Source organism: Halictus rubicundus, chromosome 2 (genome assembly GCF_050948215.1).
Source record: "Halictus rubicundus isolate RS-2024b chromosome 2, iyHalRubi1_principal, whole genome shotgun sequence".
NCBI classification, from domain to species: domain Eukaryota; kingdom Metazoa; phylum Arthropoda; class Insecta; order Hymenoptera; family Halictidae; genus Halictus; species Halictus rubicundus.
In genome coordinates, this window is record NC_135150.1 from 15,182,360 (window position 1) to 15,205,800 (window position 23,441).

General features: G+C 44.2%; 1 protein-coding gene across 2 annotated transcripts; it reads right to left on the reverse strand.

Annotated features, from left to right (window-relative positions):
- Positions 1 to 17,808: 17,808 nt before the first annotated feature.
- Positions 17,809 to 21,930, reverse strand: LOC143362659 (uncharacterized). 2 transcript variants are annotated; one of them, XR_013083678.1, is made up of 4 exons: positions 19,895 to 21,930; positions 19,138 to 19,360; positions 18,100 to 18,334; positions 17,809 to 18,018 (listed from the first exon to the last, which is right to left on the reverse strand). XR_013083678.1 is itself a non-coding variant. In XM_076803024.1 (3 exons), the coding sequence occupies exons 1-3, from the start codon at positions 20,221 to 20,223 to the stop codon at positions 18,233 to 18,235; spliced, it is 654 nt and encodes a 217-aa protein (XP_076659139.1). In that variant the 5' UTR covers positions 20,224 to 21,930; the 3' UTR covers positions 17,809 to 18,232. The 2 variants fall into 2 exon arrangements, 1 of the variants encoding a protein (XP_076659139.1); XM_076803024.1 differs by having other exon boundaries at positions 17,809 to 18,334.
- Positions 21,931 to 23,441: the final 1,511 nt, after the last annotated feature.

The window sequence follows — 23,441 nt, forward strand, 5'->3', positions numbered from 1 at the left end:
GTTCCGCTCGTGGGAATGTTTGGTTCGATATATATAATGATATTCAACACTTTCCATATTAACAACAGTATTGAATATGTTATTGAATAGATACAGACAAGAAGAGAGCGACAGAGGACTATCTATTAATTACGTTGTTCCTCTGTGCAGAGGCACGTTGCTCTCGATCTTAACAGAGCTGCTATAAATGATATCTAGCCATTTGAAGACGTTCTTGTTAGTTCAGCACGAACATTGATTTATGTAGTACATAAACTTGCAGCAAGACGAAAGGAAGTATATTGATTCACCTCTTTTATGGTTAATTAACTTTAGATGGCTTTTATTAACGAATTCTGAAACGTTTGCTTTAAAGGGAACAGGCGAGAGCAGAATTGGAGTGAGTTTTATTCTCCGTGCAATAAGGAAGAGAATATTATTGTTCGATACCGGCCACGAGGAAGCCAGCAATTATAGGGGTAATTAAACTAATGGATCGACTTGAAGTTTAATCGCCCGTTCACTCGTAAGGAAATAATCCCCGATACGTATTCAATTTTAAGGAATCGTGACCGCGGTGCGTGTAGCGAAATTTAATCCGAGGCGATTAAATTAATGAATATTGATTCGTTTTATCTGTATCGGAAGCTCGAGGATGGCTGCCGATATACGTAATCGAGTGTACAATCGATCGATCTGCGGTGTTGTCTAAACATTATAAAACACCGACCCCTTTCAGGAATCTGCGATACCGTTGGCTTTGATCTGCCATTGTGAAACCAGAGCGTTTCAGTTGGGTATTTTTATTGTGTATTATTTTGGGTATTTTTCGCTAAAAGATCATAGATAAGGTCACAATACTGATTTAATACCCGCATTTTCTACGCATTACAATTAACATTTTTCTTACGGCCGACTTTCATCTAATTTATTTCATGATATATTTGTACGATAATCTGCTGGGTATCTTTCCCTGTCATTGTTGTGATTTCTTCAGTTAGCATATTATACAGTTTACTCTCGTTAGCGTCGCAATATTCGACAGACGGTGCGAGGTTGTAAAGCAGTGGACATCATTTTCTACTGACTAGTAATACAAAATAAGCAACTCAAAACCGACAAACCAAAACGAGGAAAAGTGTTAAGGGAAACCATAGTCCCTAGATTTCTAGAACAATTTCCTACATTTTCTATTTGCGTCGAAACACTTCTACCCAAAAAGAGGATAAAAGGAAAAATGAGAATTTCTCTTTAGTCTCATCGTTATAATTTTCTCAGCTAGCATATTATACTGTTTACACCCGTTAGCGTCGTAATATTTAAAAAACAAGAACAAACAACGCAAAACTGACAAAACAAAACGGAATATTAACGAAAATAAAAACGCGACGTTAAGGGGGGAAACGTGTAAAGGGAAACCATACTCCTTACGTCTCTAGAAAAATGTCTTAAATCTTTGTTTGCGTCGAAGCATTTCAAAAAGAGAATAAGAGGAAAAGCGAAAAATTGAAAGTTGCCCGATCGGTTTTGCCGGATCGTGAATCCTCGGATCATCGAACGATTGTGACGTGCCGTACCGTCTCCCTCTTCTCCTCGGAGATCACCTGGGCCGGTGTATCGTTCCGAGGTGCGGTTACCTGGTTCGTTCCTCTGATCCGCGCGTGTGGAACGGCCGATAAACGAGCGGTGTGGTTCGCGGCCAATGGCATAAATCTCGGTTCGCGCGGCACGTATGTGCGTGCGGTACGAGCCACGCACTGGGCGTGTCGCACGCAACGCCTGGCACGTGGATAGCTGGATACGCATCGACGGCTTCTCTCGCTGCGCTGCAAGCGTTTACACGTATTTCGTCGACGGTATCGCGTGCCATGCTATCCCCGAGCCAGGAATTCGGTAAAACAGGAGACATTCTCGGTCGTCGCTGTTCCATAACTTGACGTTGATCGATGAAGTCGGGCGCTGGTCAACAAACGAGAACCACCGACTTCTCATTTCCGCTTAACTGACGACCTAAAGATCCTTATCTAATTAAAAAAACAAGGCATCGATCTACAAGATTTAGTCTTTGAGGTCTGTGGCTCGTCACTAGCCAAATATCGAATTACATTGTAATGTTCGGTCAAATACCGAACTATAAAAACTAGACTGCGGATCTTTGTGCAAAGTAAGAATTTTCCAGCTGAATTGCAACAAGCTGGAGTGAAATAAAAATTTATTCCCTTTCTTAATACGCGTAATAGGCTGAAAATAATATTCTAATTTTTTTACCGTTTTAAATGACGCCCCCTAATTTTTGTTATAAATGATAAATTGAGTGTAAGAATATTGCTACATTTTCTTCGGTGTAGTAAAATGATTGAAAGAAGAAATATATTTCTATTCAACCTCTGTTTCTTGGAATTGATTTAGAATATCTTCGTGTCGTATGAAGATCAGTTTAAATATTTATCATTCTATTATAGAATTAGCAACGAATAGAGAACATGCAACATCCTATTAAACTTACCATAAAGTGTCAAAGAGAAGGAGAGCATGAAGACGATGACGAAGAAGATGGAATGCAGAGAACGGTGTAAAAAAGGGGTGAAGGGGGTGAGTTTATAATAAAATTTATCATTTTAATATAAAATTAAGAACGAATAAAGAACATATCATCCGACTAAACGTACCATAAAGTGTCAAAGAGAAGAAGAGCATGAAGACGATGACGAAGAAGATGGCATCGAGAGAAGGGTGCGACAGGGTGGCGAAGGAGTTGAGTTTATAATAAAATTTATCACTTTATTATAAAATTAGGAGCCAATAGAGAACATATCATCCTACTAAACTTACCATGAAGTGTCAAAGAGAAGAAGAGCATGAAGACGATGACGAAGAAGATGGCATCTAGACAATGGTGTGAAAGGGTGGTGAAGGGGTGAGTTGTCCAGTGGTGAAATCTGCAGACAATTTTTGTAAGATTTTGAGAAACGTATCGGATTCAGATCGGCGAGCGGGAGGTTTTGAGATGTAGATCATCGCGCAGGGTTTAACGTTCGCCAGCGAATGCGTTTCTTTTCGCGTCGTTATCGTGGCAGCTTCATTGTCATGCGAGAGCGAACGTGTTTCGCGTTAGCAAGGCTCGCTGCACGCGAGAGATCATACACCGACAGGCATCTGGTTAAGAGCGCAGCAAGCAGAAGGGTGCGTAATGCAGCTCTGTTCGGTGCCAGGGGACGTGACCAGACGCGGAGCGTCCTGTGTCGATGAAGAAGAGGCACTGGACGCGGATGAGTCAGTCTTTTAGAATGTACGGTGGCGTCGTGGCCGAACGTCGTGCATGAGAATACCAAACGAGCGCACATGAAAAAAAGAGGGATGTGGCAAAAGAAGCGCAAGTGCGCCGCTGGTTCGCCATTCTAACGCGAGCTCTTCGATCCTTCTTTCGGCCTCGGCGAACCTTGCGGGTTCGAGCACAGAAATGTCACCTTGGATCGGGTTCTTCGGGCCTTCTTCAACTTTATGATCCACAGGTTTTCCCATTTTTAAAATTGTTTAATATTATCAGAGTCCGTCCAATTCCTCGGGGTTCTTCAGGATCGAAATTGCTAAGCTCTCTGCCCAATTGTTGGAGTTCTTCAAGATCGAAACTGCTAAGCTAAGAGGTCGGTACCGAATCTTTGGAATTTTTAAAAATCAAGATCACAGGGGATTTCTCTATATATGTCGCCAAGGCCTGGATGATAAACGTCGCGGAATTATCCCCACTACCGCGGGGTATACCCCGTCAGGGGCTAGGAAGCTCGAGAGGCAAACATAAGGAAAACATAAGAGGTAAACATAGAGGTAAACATAACACGGCTTGGATGTGTCTCCTGGGCGATACTTGTCACTGGCAAGACCCGTGTTGTTGACATATATCGAGAAATCGCTGTAGTCTGTTTCTAGAAGAATTGGGCCGGGTGTTGTTCCTGTAGAAAACTATCTGACCCTTTCTAGATCTTCCAAGTGATCGGAATAGGTGTCAGCTTCTTCTGGAAAATAGCCTATTGTTTGGACCAAATGACCCAGATTTTGAAAACCCCATTGCGACCAGTTAACGAAACAGTGGAAGCTTTCACTGCGCCGTGGACACTGTGATCAGCTGGAACGGTTATCATCGTGGTCACCTCGCATGAGGTTTTCCGGAAACATATTGCGGTCAACGATTGGCGAGCCGAAGCGTCATTATGATGAGACAATACCGACCAAGCGGACCGTGATGTCGAATGAATTATTGGACGACCGGGTGACTATGCTGCGCTGAAAGAGGCCTCGAACAATCGAATCGATTTTATAGGTTGATCAACGCAATTGCGGATGGACCGACGACCTGTCTGTTTACGATCCGCTTTTCAAATAGGATAGTCCTGGTACACGGGGAAAAATTTATCTCGAGAAATCATTGCGACCATTAACAGAATTATATCTGGTCATTATAGTCTTAATTTCTCTCTAGCTAAAATCAATGTGGCAAATAACCCTGGCTGTTCATGTGGTCATGAGACACAGGATATTGATCACGTCTTATGGCAATGTCCTCTACATGACACTCACAGATTGAAATTTATAGAAATTTATATATAACGTAAATAGCCTGCTTTTATATAAATTTATATATAACCTGAATAGCCTCTTTGTATATAACCTGAGATTACGGGGTTTTTTCTTCCCATGTCGTGTAATGTACTACTTCACAGACCTACAAACACTCTATGCAAGATCTTATGTTCCTGCCTGAAAGATTGTGGATCGCGTATATAATGTCACTATCACGTCCATTACCGATTAAGCGACTCCAACATAATATAAGGTTATTATTACAACTGTACAATAAAAAAAAAAAAAAAATAGGATAGTTCCCGGGATTCGCACGTCGACCCGTATCGCGGCAAGCGTGGACCGTTCTCTCTTTCACCGTTTCAACACTGGCGAAATATAAAAGTGAATTAGAATTGCGCTTCTACCCGCCTGGCGGATGGATCATCCTCGACTGGATCCACGGTTGCCTGATAGTTCAGCAACACAGTGATATTTCAGGTCGGCCGGGGTCTGCAACAATCTTTCCGATACGTCTGAAAAAGCCGTCGTGATTTGCGGACGTCAAACGCAAGCCTGATGGATTTGAAGTGTGTAATTTTGCAGTCAGCCGGTCGAAACGTTTGGCTCCGCGTCTATTCACTTCTCCGATGGAAAACACGGTGCCCGAGCGTCCGCAAAACAGCAAAATGTTAGGATTAATAATGTAGTAATAATAATGTAGTCGATAGCCCGAGTTAATAAGTTTACGTGCGCGGCTGTCGCCTCGGTGACTTTAATGCGCGGTAAATGGTATCATTCCCGCGTTGCACATGGTTTTTCGCGGCTCTTTGAACTTTGCCCTTCGACCTCTGGTATTTCGAGAGAGTTCGCTTTTTTTTTCTCGAGCTGCGTTGTTTCCTCGGATCGTTTCGGCGCGAAACCAATAAATACACCGAGCTCGATTTTCGACTCGGTTCGACGCTCGATTGCGGCAATCCGATACACTCCGTGACTCACGGGGACAAGCGTTTATTAAAAGCCGAGAGGCATTTCGAGCGATTCAATTAGGTCGATTCGAACCGTTTCTTTTTTCCTGTCTGCGCGTATCGGCGCCGACACGCGCTATGCAATAAATTATTCCCCGCTAAAAGTGTGCTCGCGTAATAAATCCCGGGTATCGATTATTCGAACGTGGGTATCACCGCTCCTATTATAGACCGTCTATCTCACGTTTCGTAACATCATCGACGGAATGTGCTAATTAGTTCGAACGACGACCTCGCGACCGTGCGTCGTTGCTTTCGTGCGGCGATTTAATTGCGCGGCTGTAGACACGCGGATTTTAAAAATTAAACGCGCAGCGTGTGGGTGCCGAGAGAGTAAGAGGGAGAAAAAATCCAGTTCGTTAATTAACCGAATGTATCGATCATCGTTAGAGCCTGTGATAGCTCGATATCGAACGTGTCGACCCTGGCACCTCGAGACACGCACGGGCTCGACGCGGATTCGATTTCGTAATCGACATCTTGAACTTTTACGCGAAGACACACGATCGTCGCTCGCGAGAAATGAAAATAAGGCGATAATGCCTTCGTGATCGTCGTGCTGCACTTTCTCGCACTATTACTCCGACTTCTCGTCACCCTTGTCTCCATCTTCTTCCAGGTCACAGTCGCAACGTCCTACCTAGTCGAAACACAAAATCTAAGTTGCAAAAAAACAGAGCTAGTGATACCTTTTTGTAAACATATAATGAGAAATACTTTTTTATTCGTTCAATCCTTTTAAAGGTAATGTGGTAAAATACATTTTTTCTTATATGTGGAAAAATAGTTCACAGAACAGCAAAGAAATTTTAATATAAATTGTCACAGCGAATGGATACGTGGCAAAAGAAAATCGTGTATAATGATCCATTACGTAAAACGACATTTAAAGAATATATTTCAAAAATTCGAAAATCATTCCATTCGTTTTATTAAATTAACTTATTACTAGACTGCGGATTTTATGCGCTTATGACAAAAATTAGTAGGTGTAATTTTAAGTAGCAAAAATATTAGAAAAATTTAAACATACTATCACATTATTTCCAATCTGCTAGATGTAATAAGAAAGAAAATAAATTTCTACTTGACTTCAGTTCGATGCAATTCAGGTAAACAATTTTTATTTAGCATAAAGATCCGCAGTCTACTTATTACGCTTGACGTGTAGAGAAATTTCGATAAAAAAGTGCGGATTTTTTGCACGCTGGAACAATGCGAAAAGAAATCGCATTAGAGGGGTGTTGCAATGAAGACGTCACCGGCCTCAGCAGATTGATCGTTGATCGGCGACGTTGATCCATCAAATTTAATGGAGAATAGCGTCGGTTTCGCCGGGACATCGGTCGCCGGGAATGGTGGCACTCAATTAAAGACGTTCACAAGCGGCCCCGGCCGGCTCGAGCCGGATTAACAGGTGGATTAGGTTTCTAAATGGCTTCCTCCCACGGTCCGCTTGCTCTCTTAGAGGCGACGCGTGTTGCGATTTTTTCGCGTGCACGCATCGGACGACCGTGGGAGATATTCGCGAGCGTGTGCCATTAACCGAGCGCATCGCCTGTGCGTCTCCCAGGGGCGAAAATGAAATGTAAATATAGATGTGTCGCATTACGCTCGGCCCGTGTATAATTGCCCACGATCCGAGTTTGAAGTCAATGAAATTCACCGATCGCGGCACCCCGATGACGCGCATGTATATTCAGAACCGTTTATGCAGAGTGCCGTCAATAAATATGCAACGATGTAAATGTCAGATATTTGTACCGCGATTATGGCCGCGCGGAGGCCAACAGCGCCGATGCCCCTTGGATTTCCGACTTGCCGGGACCATTTCGTCCTGCCTACGATGCTAATCCTTGGAATATCCTTTCGTGGTAAGATGATCATTGTCTCGTTAATTAAATTTTAATGCAGTCCGTCTTGTGCTGATTCACGCATTTGGACTAACGATTTAGTTTTCTAGAAGTTTGGAACTTTTGTCCTCCAATGTACCATTTTTTGAGAAAAATTCTTTTCGTGATATACAAGTTGTTCGTTAATTTCCTATTATTCCCTAAAGCTTTCTGTATTTAACCGCTTCGTTTAATTGATCGACAACTATTCTAAATTAGTGACGAAGCAATCTTTTGGGGCAACAAATTATTTCAAAATTTTTGGCGGAAGATGTGGATGTTTAAAATGTATTTTTCTGATTGTTATGCATATGATGAACCAGTTTGGAGTTATTATGATACAGTTCCACTAAGAACGTGGTCCTTTGGTAAAAATATCGCCAAAAAACTATTTCAGAAATCTAAAATCTGTTACTGAGTGATTGCAAAAGTTCGTGTCGGATTTACGAAGACCCCAAGAGCTTCTTCGAGGAAAAGCGACGCAGTTCAGTAGAAAATGATGGTTGTAATCGGTAAATGAAACTGATATTGTAAGTGCAGTAGCCTGAATTTTATTTACAAATTCGGCATGAACTTTTGGAATCATCCAGTATCAGAATTTCTTATAAAAGATCTCAGTGCTAGATTTCAAACTTGAAGGTACGGTTCGGAGGATCCCAGGATTTATGGAGATCACGGAGCGTTTCTGGACGATTTCAGCGCTCGGTAATGGCGCTATCGCGTAGCCTGGAGCCAATAAAAATTCCCCCAGCAGCCGCCGTAGCCTAGAAAAACAAATCGTATTCGCTTGGCCATGAGAGAGAGAGAGAGAGAGAGAGAGAGAGAGAGAGAGAGAGAGAGAGAGAACCGTTTCCCCCGGTTTTTGCCGAGCTCCACTTTCTTCCTTTCTTCGAATCCCGCTCCTCAGGCAGATCCATCTTCCCGCAGACAGAAGCCACGTCACCGTGGACGTAATGGAAATTCAAATTTATTCCCGCTGCCATTTGCGCGGGACGGTTCATTAGCACGGTGCGCGTTGAACAGCGCGTCTTTAACTACCTGGACGGGGCCGGCGCGGCGATAATTTAATTATTACGTTAGATTTGCTAATTCGTCTCGAGGGGGTGGTGCCCGCTTCCCGAGACCACTTTTTCCCGAGGGTGGTTTAAGTAATGAGCAACAGGCTCCTCCTCTCTTCGACGGAATTCACTCGCTGTCCTAAGCCACCTACCGGCGCATATACAGTTTCCTCTAAAGAGCCTCTCACAACCCTGTTCCCCCCGGTTTTTGCCCGTAACATTAGCATCCCCGATTAACCAGACCATCGACCATCCGGTTGATCGCCTCTCGGGCCGGCAACGGTTTGCCGCTACATTTCTTTCTACGTTCGCGTTACCATTGTTCATGAAATTCACGAGGGACGAAATTCCCAATTGCTTTCCAAATTCATGGCAAATTTTTATCCCTATTTATCGTCTTTCTTCAAGAAAGAGTTAATTAAAAACGAGTAAACCAGAATTTTCGTGAAAATTACACAATGGCCTTCTCTGAAACTGGATTTCGTCGTTTCCGAAAATCGGGCGCGAGCTTTCCGCAATCATTTACCACCGGTTCTCTCTGCAGCGAACAATTGCGAAAATCGAACGTCTCATTAGGAAACACCGCACACCCTGGCAAATCAATTTTCCCAGATCGTGTTGCGTCTGTTTTCGCTTCACACGATATTTTCTCGCCCCGCGTCTGTGTTCTCCACTCGCCCCTCCGCTCGGAGATAAATAATGAAGCGAGCGCGGTGCGCGGATCACCGTTTCGCAAATTGATAAGTCATAGGCTGAGTAACGTGGCCGATAACTTAGCCGTTTAATAGAAAACCGCGGCGGCCTACATCGAATGCGTTTATTCGGCGGTGTTGCGGCTCTCGGACGCGAAAGTTGCGTGCGCGATTTACTCCCCTGTCGAACGGCAGAATTATGTGCGACCGGTTGTTACGTACGTGCGATCGGTGCACACGGTTCGTAACACGACTCCCTGGTGTTCATCAAAGCGGGTTATAACGTAACCGATAGACGCTCGCCGCGGTTTCGGAGCGGAGAGCTGTCTCCCGCGCGCGCGGAATATGTATATCGTTATTTCATAATGATTCGGGGGTGGGGGAGGACGAGGGGGGCGGGTGCGTGTCATCGGGGCGAGTTGCGAAAGAAAATTGGCCGGCCTCGTGCGCCTTGGGAAGCAAACGCGTCTCGGACGCGTGCAGAGAGGCAACGACCCGGTTTGCCATTAGATCGCCGGGCCGAACGGGAAACCGAGGCTACCGCCCTGGCAAAAATTAATTATAACATGGACTGGTTGATTAATGACCAGATAAACATCAGCTTTCGGCCCTTGCTCATGCATTATTCAGGCCGTATCCGTTTCAATTTCTATATGAGACGTTTACAAGTAATAACTCAGCCGCGTATTACTGTAATTATTTCAAATGCGGCGCGCCGGGCCTGATTTATTTACATTACGGATGTGACAACCGAGCCGTTCGGTGCTCCTGGCTCCTCGGATGGTCTTCCGATGGTGGGTGCTCTGCCGAGGTTGGTGAAAGTTCGTGAAATTGCTTTCTTCCTTCATTTCTTTCTCCAGAAGGGTCGGCACCCTTCGAATTTTTTGAAGGACAACTTTTCGAGTACGATTTTTACAGGCAATGTTTAGGCTAGAATTTTTTAACGCGTTGCTCGATGAAGACTGGTTCCATGAAGACAGTGAAGCAAAATAAACAACGTTTTGCAATTGTGCAATTATTATAGAGTGATTTTTTAAAACTGCAGAAAGAGAGTGCCGCTGTAAATAAATCTCCAATTTATATTTGTTTTACGACACAACTCGGTTTAAATACGGAGTCCCTTCAGTGAGAAATGACTTTCCTCATAATAATTTATTAGGCCTCACCCAAGAGTCCTGAACCTGACTGCCTAACGAAGCAAGAAATACCTGAAGCGCAGAGGATGATCGCTAGATCGTAGATGTCTATGTAAATGTACATATTCATATTGGAGGATGGTAAATTAGAATGAAATAGGATTTCCTGCAGCCCTGAGCTCGGTAAATAAATAATAATGTGACGATCATATAAAAATTCTATAGAACGCCGTATGGATCGAGAGTGATCCAGGCTCCTTTTTCCCAACCGCTGCGTCGCGATTAATGGAAACGCGGGTCGCAGGGACACGCAAATAAGTGTGCGAACTTGCAGAACTCGGTCGCGATGGAAACAACGAGTGTCGCCGATGGCAATTAGCCGTGCGCTGGAAAACGCGGAAAGTTGCGAAAAATCTGCACGGAACAGAGAGAGGGAGAGAGACCGAGAGAGAAACAGTCGGCCGTGTCGGTGGACGTCGACGACCGTCACGGAAGGAGGGCGTCACGCACACGCGTGTGCACGATTGTGTCACAGATGTCATAATCTTACGTAATTGGGAGCCATCGCCGGGCATTTGTAAGCTGCACGCATGCGAGAGCGACTATACCCTCGTCGGGTATAGTACCCACAGCAATTTTCTTCGATTCGTTATTGTAAATTGTGCCGCGGGAAGAGCGACCTCTCGTTGCGACAGCGCCATCAAAATTTCAAAATTTGTCCAAACCTTCAAACTTTTTCTAGGTTCTTCAAATCCAATTTATTTAGCTTCTGTTGCTCTGTAGAGCTATTGTGTTGCAAACACAGTTCACTGAGGTTCAAATACAGTGACTTCTCTATATACGTCGCCAAGGCCTGGAGGATAAACGGCGCTGAATTATCCCCACTACCGCGGGGTACACCCGTGAGGGGCCACCGCTCGGGTATGTCTCCTGGACGAGAATTCACTGTACTTTCTTTTGGACGTATATCTCTTGTACCATTTTATCCACGTGTGCATTATTGTCATCGTGTACATTCTTAGAAAAATCGCAATCCTGATGGTTTAATAAAGTAGAGTATAGGGGTTGCTCATTTGAGGGTGCAACCATAGAATTAGATTTACTCTTATGGCCCTTATGATTTATTCTGTATATTGTATGCTCTTCATATTTATAATAACAATGAGCAATTTGAAGCAGTAGACAGATTCATGGAATTTAGGAGTATCAACGTATCAGGTTCAGCTTAATAAAATTACATAAGGTGAAACTATTTCCGCTCGTTGCATTTGATGGAAATCATTTTTATTCTGCATAAAGATCCGACCAATAATGGTACCTCTTTGTTAATAGTTCTGTACCGACGTTTCTAGGAAACAAACGCAGACAGCCGTTTGCTCATTCCGAACGGTCCGTTGTAGTCCGGACGCGGGCCGGCGGCTTCCTATTTTTATCAAACGGATCATCGGCGACAATGTAAATTACTCCCACGACGAAAGCGTCCGCACAATGTCGCTGTTCAATTTTCAAGTCGTCGCCCGGGATCTAAAGGAAATCTCGTCGTGAAAGAAGGTGGAAAGGATCGTATCTTGCGCAGACGTCTCGCATCGCCGGATGCGCGTGTGCCTCCCTCGCTTCCGGCCGTAAGGCAGCTTAGGCTCATTGCCATGCTCGCCGCCACGCCCGCCCCCGGAATATGAAAACAAAATCATATTCTTTGTCCGGGGCCTTACCGATCTCGGCTCTCTCTCTCTCTCGTTTCCCTCGTCCGATCTCACCACCAATTTTTCCGACCGAGCTGTGCAAAAGCGAAACACGCTCGTTCCGCCGTATCTCTGGCCGTAAGCTAATCTAAACTGCAGCATTTCTGCGGGCGTTTTGCGCAATCGGTGCTGATATTTTCCAGCCAGACGGGAAAAACTCTCGACGGGTTTAAAAAGCGAGACTTCGCTATGCCCTTTTGCCGATGTCGACGACCGGCCCACTTTAAGGTCCCACCGGGGGGAACATCGTTTCCTAGGCGAAAAAACGCGGTCGCGTAATTGCTTTGATCGCGGGTAATAACTTTCCATTATAAACGTATTAACCTCGCGCTCAATCACCTTGATAGTTTACAAAATGCCGTGGAAACAAGCGATTAATGACGCCGCCGGAGAGACGTCGACTCGCCTAAAAATGTTGAATAATAAGAGAAATGTTATTGGCAGCGCAAGACGATCGCCAACGTGAGACATTGCGTGGGAGCAATTGTAAAATAGGTGATTGAGAAGTAACGAGTCCGGGCAACGTTTGGGGCTGATTTCGTTCAAAGTCGCCGGTGTGTCGCAAGCTTCAGCGACTCGGGCCGGTCGGAATCGTGCTTTCCGCGTCACTGCATCGAAAGTGTGCAACATTGCCTCGCGACAGCCCCGGATGCCATCTCGAATGTTTCCCGCAATTTGCAATCATGAACGCCCAGAGCACGCGATGCGCATCTGGTGCATTCAGACGTCACGCTCTTGGGCGATTTTAACGCCTGTCAGAGCGGCATCGCGCTCTTATCGACGCAACTCACCGGAACAAAACCGTCCGACTTCTCTTCGATTTTCTAATCGATTTCACGGCTGTATCGGGATCGTCGAAACACTGTCAAAGTCGTCAATATCTGACACTCTACGGAGAAACAGCTCGTAGAAATCAGTCCGGACTCCACGAGTCTACTCCCACTTCTCTCGCTGACGATCTTCGTAGTAACGGTGTAAAGTCACTATTTGTCTGGTTGGTTTAACTCCACATCTCGAGGGTTCAATTAACATTAAACCTACCACGATTAAAACGACCGGTTTTCTATTCCACAATTATTGAAATTATAAAAACGTTTTCATAGGAAACTACTGAATTGACTTCTTCAATCAAGCACATATTATAATGAAAATCGTACAAAGTTTAAGTAAACTCAATATTCTCACTTTTATATCTCTTGTGTTTGGTAGGTTTAGTGTTAAAATAATTTTATCTTGATCTGTTTTATACCGTCCCCACTTGCACCATTTTTAAAATTCAGAACAACTGAAGTTGTCGCACACGTGTCATGTTCCCGATCTCGTAATTTACGTGAAATTAGTTAAACTAATTTTCTACAGGCTGTAAACACGGTGCTCGATACGTAACATTTGATAGGCAATGAAACGCGTGGTGGTAGCGAACGTGTTAAATAACAATATACATAAAATAAATTTGACTCTGTCTACGCAGAGCACGCGATTGAATTTCTCTATGATCCAGGGTTAACAAGGTACAAAATTATTGTGAACAGTTGTGCAAGCGAGCGCCGGAGCTTTTATTGGAGTATCGTTAAGTTGTAAAGGGGATCGGACAGATCGCGCAGCCCCTATGAACGACGTGACTGTTTCGAACAATCAAAACACTAATTCCCGAACAAGCGGATTCGATTTATATCGGTAACAGGGCCCCGAGGTGCGCAGCTGCACTTGCAATCGATAGTTCACTTTCCGGCTAACCGCCTTTCCCTCGTAAACCTAAAGACTATTTGACGAAATGAAGATTTCGTTGCGGAGAACGCGATCCAGACGCTCACCGATCGGTCTCGCGTGTTGAGGGTGATTCACACCGGATTCTGTTCGACGTCCAACGAGATCCGGATACACAGCGGGTAGAAGGCGATTGCGTTATGTAAGCAACCGGAGAGAAAATATCGTGGTTCTTGCAATTAGTGTTACCAATAGAAGACTACTTCGATCGCGTGCCACGAACGAACGAACCAACGGTGCAATTCTTATTGCTACAATATAACAATTGCGCCGACCACAGGGAACGACCGTAGGATGCGTGTTGCAATTCCTCTGATACGTGCATCCGATGCTTGAACTTTTCCAATCAACCGTTTACCGGCCGACTCGTGTAAAACAGATTTCTTTTTCTGGCAGTGATCTTGCTTCATGGCTGACCGGGCTGCTGCTTTGTCACGATCCGCGAAATACGCAAACCTCCGGCAAACAAATATACAATTTATATTTGCATTCTGATCCTGCAAAAATTTCCACACTCAACATTCAAACGAACGACAAACCCCGCTTACGATTGGCTCGAGTAAGAGAAATTTGAAGCATCATTCTACTTTTGAACAGTACGTATAAATAGTCAATCTTAATGTGTACTTAGACCAACAATTATCGCACCGGGATGCTCTTAAAAACTCCACAAATATTTAGAAAAATACCTTCAGGAATGCATTTAAAGACTATAAAAACTTCATACTTGCAATTATCGTGAAACGCAATAGCGGAACTGGTGTACAGAACATTTTATCACCATCGCAAACATACCAGAATGCCAATAAACGGTCAATATTCTTTAAAGTGAAAGAAGCTAGACGTTGCGTTCAATGGAGAACCAGCAGCTCAAATAAATCCACCGGATTAATTTGATAAATATTATGAAATTAATATTGATACAATTTATTGAAATTCGAATGGGTCAATAATATTTTAACGAGATACCATCACGGACAGCTTGTTAAAAATAATTTCCTAAACGGAAGAATACATTAAACAAACTACATTAAACATTCACGAAAGAATACAACTTTATTTCGATCTAAGAAAAATGAATGACATTCATATTTGGTAGATTCTGTTCGAAATCTTGACCATGAGTTTGACTTATTCCTATAGGAGGAGGGGTTAAGCTGGTTTAGGAACGTTCTATCAGGAATGATTTTAACATTCACGTACTTAGGATTGTTAGGACTAATCAGGATCAATTTCTCGGTCCCGCGAGTCAGTTTCTCATAGTGCTAGGCGTCCCGATGAATAATTCCCGGGCGAAAAGTTCGACTCTTCTAAAAATCGTCACGTCTGCGCGCGACCGTCGAAAAGTCAGGTCCCGCGGCATTAAAAGTCAGCCGGTGGTGCATCGGAAGGATGCGGCTACCGTGCACGCATAATATGTAAATGTATCGTGGCTCGCCGGGACTACCAGTTACCGATTTGCACCGGTGCGGTGTGCGGGACGGTATTAGAAGAGGCACGGTAACACGGTGACACAGGTGTAGTTTGGGGCCTCGTTCGACGATTTATGAAATGGCCCCTCGAGCGCCGTGCATCACCCTCGTTCCGGTGGACGAACGCACGAAAATCGATGCACCACGGCCGCGAGGACGGATTCGAGTGATCGATTCCCCTACTCGAGGTGAAATACACGCCGCGTAACGTGTGCTTCGCACGAACCTTCGAACCGCCGTGGTTCGCGGTGATTTGAATGGATTTCCTGTCTTCGGTTTCGGGGAAACGGTGGAAGTACTTTGCATGTCTATGCGATCGCTCGTTTTGTCGACTAAAAATAACCGGCAATGGAGAGCGGGGAGCTGGAGCTTCTGTTCCGATAAGCGATCTTTGCCTTCGCACGTTCCTTTCCTTGAAATAGTTCCACAGAAGATTCTTGATTAATATTCGCATATTCTTGTTTCTCTATTTATACCAACAAAATTTGATTTCGGTTTAAACAAAAAATTTGTAACATACTTATTCAGTAGATTCCGCTCGGAATCCTTATCGCAAGTTGAATTCCATATTATAGCACAAGAGGGTTAAAATGTCGCCAAGGCCTGGATGATAAACGTCGTGGAATTATCCCCACTATCGCGGGGTATACCCCGTAAGAGGCCACGAAGTTCGGGAGACCTCGGTGAACATAATACGGCTCGGGTATGTCTCCTGAACGATACATGACGCTGGCGAGACCCGTGTTGATGACATATATCGTGAATTCACTGTAAATTGTCTTTGGAGCCTCCAGTAGATTAATACATTTTTCTCTGGAATAACGAACAGCGTTGATCGACGTGTTGAAAAATGTGATTCGATTTGAAAAGCCAATATTCAGAAAATGTGTTAAAATTATATGCCACTGGAAGCCACTCAATTTTTATTTGCAATATATGCAGGTTCAAATGTCCTACCTCCAGGAAATATTTGCCCAGGTTTAAAGACAAAGTTTTTCACCGACGCGTCCGGTGTAGCGAATTTAGTTGGGATCTGAAAAATGCAAAGAAATTGGAAACTGAAAAATTACCTTGACTTTATGGAACTTTCGAGGTCGCCGAGCAGCCAAAGTGTTGAATGAGTTTGGACAACCGGCTGGTTTGACAGTCTTTGGGATTCTCCGCAGTGGTCGCGAGTTCAGTCGCGCAATTCTCCTCGCGAGATGCTAATTTCGGGCTGCAGACAAGAAGACGTCCTTTATTTTCGAGCAGCAGTTAAAACCCGGCGACGGAAGAAGCCGATGTACCCGCGGCGTCTAGAAACATTTAAATTCGAGTATCGTTATGCGCTTCGTGGCGCCAGGTTCTCCGAAGGTTGGTGTCGTCAGGGCCGCAAGGAGCTCGCAGGCGAGAAAAAACAAAGGGTTTCTTAAGGCGCGTAACCACCTGTCACGGGAGCCGGTGAGACGCAAGACCAGTGGCAACTCGCGTTGCAACGATTCCTCGCCTCCGGTCTGCACCTTCGTTCTTTTTCTCGGGTCCTCGCCCCCCCCCCCTCGTCCTCGTCGTCCTACCGTTCCTACCGTTTCACGACGCATTCAGCGGAAATATTAAAATGCCCCGGCGGAGTCCTGCACATGACAATAAGCTCTTCGCGCTCCGGACGTGCTCTGGATACCGGGCGTTCGCTCTTAAACTACCATCCGCGTACACGTAGACCGTGGTGTTCCTCCAGTTGCACCGTCGTCGTCTCCATTCTTCTTCCACGGGACCATCCACCTCGACCATAATTCGTCGGGGTGTCCCGCAGGATTGAAATGCACGCGGTGCACATCCTGTCCGGGAAAATTCAAATGAGCCCTGCCCCGTCGTCCGCCGCCGCGCCGCTCCGAGCCGAGCCGAACCCGGAGATTTGGAAATCCGCTCGGCCACCGTTCTGACGGATGGCTTGCGAGACAACCCGAGGCAATCCCCGGGACGAGATACTCGCGATAAATATCACAAGAGCAACCTGCAGTCGCAGGTGGACCCGGAATCCTCGAAACTCTGCCGCGAAATCGAAAGCGATGACTCTGGTTCTATATCCCAGAAAGAAATTTCAGTCGCTGTTTAACCTCATTTTGAAACACCATTTTCTATTCTTTAAATTCAGCATCCTGCTCTTTGGTTAACGCTACGTTCTAATAAAATGTCGTACAGCAACAAAAGAACCCACGAAATCAAAGTAATTTAGTTAATAACAGCAAACCTGCAGGGAACTTGCAAATACTGACGCAATATTTCCATATTGTCGCTACACGATAACTCGTTAAAATTGACGGAGAACCAAGTCAACGTGTTAATATGAGAAAACGAAAGTTTTGTATGAATAACATTTAAATTTTGATTCCTTCAGGTGTCTGTGAATAGACTTTTAGGACTTTCGGATGAATTTGCCAACTAAAGAAATTTCTTGAAAATGAACAAAGTAAGAAATAACGATTTAAATATTGAATATATTTATTAGATCACTTGTCGTTGCAACGTACAAATTTATTCATTTTTTTTTCCTTCGATTAAACGCGCGCGCGTTCTGCGTTCTGGAGGCTCTTCGGTGCCTCTCCGCTCGTTGGCGCCATTTTGAGCGGGAGGCACCTGTTCAAAACTACCGGTTTCCCCGGAGTTTTTGTGGCCTCAGAACGCGGCCGGGTTCCAGGTCGTTTGCATAACCTGGTATCTGGAATAAAAGTAGAAACTCGTGGGCTGCGTCGGCTAATGTTTCTGCGATGACGACGTTCACAGGGTAAATTACACTCACGCGTGGAATCGCATGGATTCGCGGTCGCCGATTGACAAAGACTGTTTGCGGACTCCCCCTCAATCCGCGTTCACCTCTGTCGAACGGCAGTCTTCACGTTTCTTGGGTGGTCATTAGTGGGTTACGTTTCGACTCAGGCTATCCATTTAGTTCCAACGCTGCTCGTTAAATACAGGATAGAATCAAGGACGTTGTTCGTGTTATTCAGATCGTGCGAGTCTGGCGTTTTCGAGGCCTGATAAGAAAACGGATTGAAACTTTGGATCATTCAAAAATTATACAATCGGGACTTTATATAAACCGTAATTTACAATTGGAACTTTGTAGGATTCATTCTATTTATCAAAATAACAATGTTATTTCGTTCATTAAACATTCGAGATGCAATAAAGATTATTTGTTCTCGTAACTAATGTATTTTAGTGCTCGTTTCTATAGCATGGAACTTCGTGTTACAACAATAATTTAAGTGCATAAATTTACAGGGAATTTAGTAGTTTAGGACACAGACAAGCCTAGAACAATTGGTAAGTGAGAAAAGAATGGAGAATTAAGAGGGTTGGTTGAGAAAACTAAAAAAAGGAAAGGAAAGAAAAGAATAAAACCAGAAACAATTAGCAAGTAGATAATCAGTAGATGTAAATAGGTTTAGATAGATTTTATAGGTAAGGGAATGAGTGCATGATAAGAAATTAATATGTAAACAGATTTACCTTCAATACATATAATAAAAAAAAAAACAATGCATAAAAAATAAATTCAATTTTTCCCAGTTGTCTCAAGAGAACATTGTAGCCCACTTTTTAAAAAATATCTCAATAACTTGCACCTTATGCAGTTGGCTTCACACATGTACACAAAGAATCAAATGACCCATAAAGTATTGTAGATTAGACTATGTACTACTACTATGTACTACTTTGTAAGTTTTATAGATTTTCTACAATAAAGTGTCAAACTGGACACCGCTCTGAAGACTTCAACGCGTGACGAGACATCCAGTGACATCGTCTTGTGAATAAATTAGCAAAAACTTACAGGTACCCCCGAACCAACATCGTGCACGACCTGGCACGCTCTCTTATAAAAGTTTTGCACACATGTGACCAAGGACTCGGCTTCGTGTATCTGTGGCCGTTTTTTAAAAGATTTCACGGTGATATTATCCTTCACTACCGATTTGAGGATCGTCTCGTTTGGTCTCGTGAAGACAGCTGTCGGAGGCTGAACCGACAAACCTTTCGTTAACGGCTGCTCGTTTCTAGACACGAAACGTTACAATTTTGAACGAGAGAAATTCTATTATTCTTCCTTTCTTATTAATAGACTGCGGATTTTATGTATTTCTGACACAAATGAATAATTGTAATACGAAACAATGAAAAGATTAAAAGAATTGAAGACTATCGATACATTACGTTCGACCTAATAAAATTCTTAAAGAAAGAAACATACTTCTACGTGACTTCCGTGTTTGGCAACTGTTGCGGCAAAATTTATTTCGCATACAGATCCACAGTCTATTTATTGAACAACGCATATGATAATCAATTTCTCAAAGCATGCTTAATAAATAGACTGCGGATTTGTATGCAGAATAAAATTTTTTTGCATTGATTGCAGCATATAGGAAACAAATAAGAGTTCCCATCTCTCTTTTGTGGTCTTATCAAGTTTTAAGGAATGTATTCATATTTTCAAATTCATTTCAGTTTCAAATTATATCTACCCATTTTTGTCAAGAACGTATCAAATCCGCAGTCTTTGAATAAATTTCAGATTGCACGGATCGTACCTGGTTTGAACATATTGTCGTACGCAGACTGCAGCCAAGAGACACAGTGCGTACATTGGATTCTTGACTATGGGACCAGTAGTCATAATCGCTTGCTGTTCGTCTGGAATTTTGACGATTGTTTGTCTCGGGATAAAGTTTTCCGTTTTCACTAAAATTTTGTCGTCGGCACGTGTTGTTCTATGGCGGAGCGGATCTGTAGTGCGCTTCGTTTGTTTAAAAAACAAGTCCCGTTTGACGATCGATACCAGGGATACCAGGGACAACCGAGATCCGCGGAATCGCGCTGATCGCCCTCTCGCGAGTCCTTCGTGAGAAACGACCGCCATGATTTTCCCATTAGGTTAACGGGCGGAGCACCGCGGTGGCGGAACGATCGTTTATGGGCGCGCGTGTGAAAAATCGAACGGGCGCGCTAGCCTCGACAAGCCGATTACACAACATCGATCGATATTAAAACGATCCACAGCGGATCCGGCCTCGCTAATGACTGGAAAAGAGCCGCGGTTTCGCGAGCTTAACGACTCCGGCGATTATGCTCGGAATCGAGGAGCAATTACTGGATCGGTGCATAAACGAGCCGTTTAACGCAAAAATGGTTTCGAGCCGAAACAGTTAATCATTGGTTAATGAGGAGCTAAGTAAAAGTTCCAACACACAATAATGTCGAAGGATGTTACGCAAGCCACGATAATATTACATTACAATTATTTTATTTAACCCCTCGACGTGCAAATGGGTTACTTATGACATTGTGCACACGTCAATGTGTAGAATATTGTACAGTATTAACAACAAATATTACCAGCAGTATGTCTATTACCATCTCGGAACGCGTCTGTTTTGAATTTGCACAAAAATTCATTGATCATTTTACAAAAATGATACGTTGAACCAGGTCGCATCGAATTTCATTTAGTTCGTGTGTCGTGTGATTATACTCTGGAGAAGAGAAGTATAGTGACCTCCACCATTTTTGACTCGCGCCTTTCGCAATTTCTATGTTTATAACAGAAGTCTTTTTTCCTGGCAGTTAGGTCGTTGCTGTTAGGTCCGATGGTGGACGCTGTGGGAACAGAAGGCGCGCACCGGTGGCGTATCGGTGCCCCCGTGGCTTCTAGCCTGTTTGCTCCATTTAGAGGAGCGTTTCAGTTTCACAGAGCGCTCGTATTATCCGCGGAAATTGGTTCTAGCGAACGCGAGGTCAGGGAAGACCCTGGCCGACGCAAGGATCGCGTGCAGGACCGACTACTCATCCACACTCACGTATTAAACATAAGTGCCACTTACCTATGCACGAGCCTCACGAGCCGCGAGCATCTCCGACTTCTTCTTCTTCCCCTTCTTCATCGGCTTCCTCCGCCTGCTCCTCCTTCTTCGCTCCGAGTCCCCCGAGTTTCGTCGTTTCTGATCCCTCGGCTGCCCTTGTTGCCGGCTCCGTTACCTTCCGTTCGTTTCTCGCGGTCCGCCTGTCTTTCCTCCTGGCGATTCCCGCGAAAAACAGGCTCCCGGTGCAACGCGAAGGGCAACCGTTCCCTGCTTATGTATAATCGCCAGTCTTCCGCAACGTGGGGCCAACGCGTGCACGCAACCGACCGTCGAAAGGGTTCTAATTGGAATGGACGAGACGCGCGGAACCGTGGTTTTGATCCTCGGCGAATTAGGAAGTCCGAGGAACCGGCCCGACGATGATACATGTTGCACAGAGGTAAAACGGGGAACGTTCGAACGCATCCGATCGCTCTGGAATTACCGATACCCAGTTGCTGATGCGATTTCTTGGGTGGGGTCTCCTCTGTGTATCCCGTGCAATTTTCCCTGACCTATAATCAACACTCGATTCGGATTTCACGCATTTATTTGACAAAAATGGGTAAGAGAAAGTCAAAGTACTGAAATCTTCAGAATTTCAGAATATTCTAACATTATTTTCAATTTATTAAAGCTGAAAAGTGAAGAAATCAATTTTCCTTTAGCTTCTACTTGCTGCACTTGACGCAGACAATTTTTATTCTGCATTAAAATCCCCAGTTTTATTAAGGGGACCCATAAGTATTTAATTATTTTGAAATCTAATACAAGCTTTGTAGTAAATTCAAGTTTTTATTTCTTAACTTACTATATAGTCTCCATCATTATCAAGGACAGTTTGCCATCTTTCCTGCAAATTTCCAATCCCTCTCTTATAGAAATCCAGGGTTCGTGAAGCAAAATATGACTCAAGGTGCCCCCTTACATCTTCTACAGAGGTGAATGTTTTATTTCTTAAATAATGCTCCAGAGATCTGAAAAGAAGATAATCAGAGTTCTCATTGCAATTCTTTGATTTTTTCCTGAGTGGGTTTCGTTGTATGGGGCCGGGCATTGTCAATTTGCAGTATTACACCTTTTCTGTGGACTAAAGATGCCCTCTTTTTCAACAGTTCTGGATACAGCCGTAGGAATTGCTGACAATACAAATCAGCAGTAACTGTTTCTCCAGGTTTCAACAACTCAAAGTGAATTATGCCACGACAGTCCCACCAAATGCACAGTAACACCTTTCTAAGTGATAAGCTAGGTTTAGGGGTTGATATTGAGGTTTCATTTGCAGAAAGCTGTTGCTGGGAACGCTTTATCTTCTCGATAATTCTTGTATACTTAATTTTGAATCAGCTTCCACTAGAGATTTTAGGGTGTCATTATCAAATTCAACTTACACTTCGAGGCCTGTTAGAGAGGTCATAATCACCAGCAGCAAACCTTCTGAACCAACGTTGACACTCGTTGACCTTCAATACATCTCCATAAACATCGCAAATTTTCTTTGTTGTTACCGTTGCATTAAATCCCGCATGAAAATGAAATGTATGCAATGACGCGTATGATCATCGGAAGTTACGGACGCCGCATTATTACAGGGTTGTAAAAAAATCATACTTTTTAGAATATTTTGAACACAGGTTGCTTTACCGGAAACGTGTTTCCTCTCGAACGATCGGTACAGAACTAAAGGCAAAACAAATTCTTTGCAAATAATTGATTACTTATGCAACCCGTGAACGCTGAACGAATAGACTCCGCAGCGTCATCGCGCCGGTAGCGTGGGAACTAGAAACTCGAAGGACGCACATCCTAAAATCGCGGTTCCGATTTCTCGACGCCGCATCAATGCGCTCGCACGTGTTTTAGCGCAAGAAAATTGGAGGCAGATCGTGATCCGTCGAAAAGCAGGGGTACGGCGTAGCCTGTTAGCCGGAACGAAATCGCAACGCTCCCAAGGATCACGAGGTTCCCGTTCGATCTTGACGAGGCGAGGATCGCGGCCGGTCTCGCGTAGGAGGCGGTGCGCGGGGGGTGTCCGCGGATGGCTCATTTTCACCTGGGGATTACCTTTGGCACACAATCATCCGCCATTAAGGCCGTCTGCAAAAATCCCGAAAACACCGGAATATCCCTTTACACGAGGGATGGGCGGGAGGGGGCCCAGGAAAGAGGCTGATCTCTCGTGGTGCGCGCATAACCCGTCCGCGTCGGGTATATCACGAATAGCCCCGTGATCTCGCGG

Excerpts from the sequence above, each read along its gene's own strand:
- LOC143362659 (XM_076803024.1), bottom strand. The coding sequence starts at position 20,223 with ATGGCGGTCGTTTCTCACGAAGGACTCGCGAGAGGGCGATCAGCGCGA. Across the intron at positions 19,361-19,894 it reads CGACAATATGTTCAAACCAG|AAACGAGCAGCCGTTAACGA; the intron begins GTACGATCCGTG and ends TTTCGTGTCTAG. Across the intron at positions 18,335-19,137 it reads ATGTTGGTTCGGGGGTACCT|GCCTCGAAAACGCCAGACTC; the intron begins GTAAGTTTTTGC and ends TTTTCTTATCAG.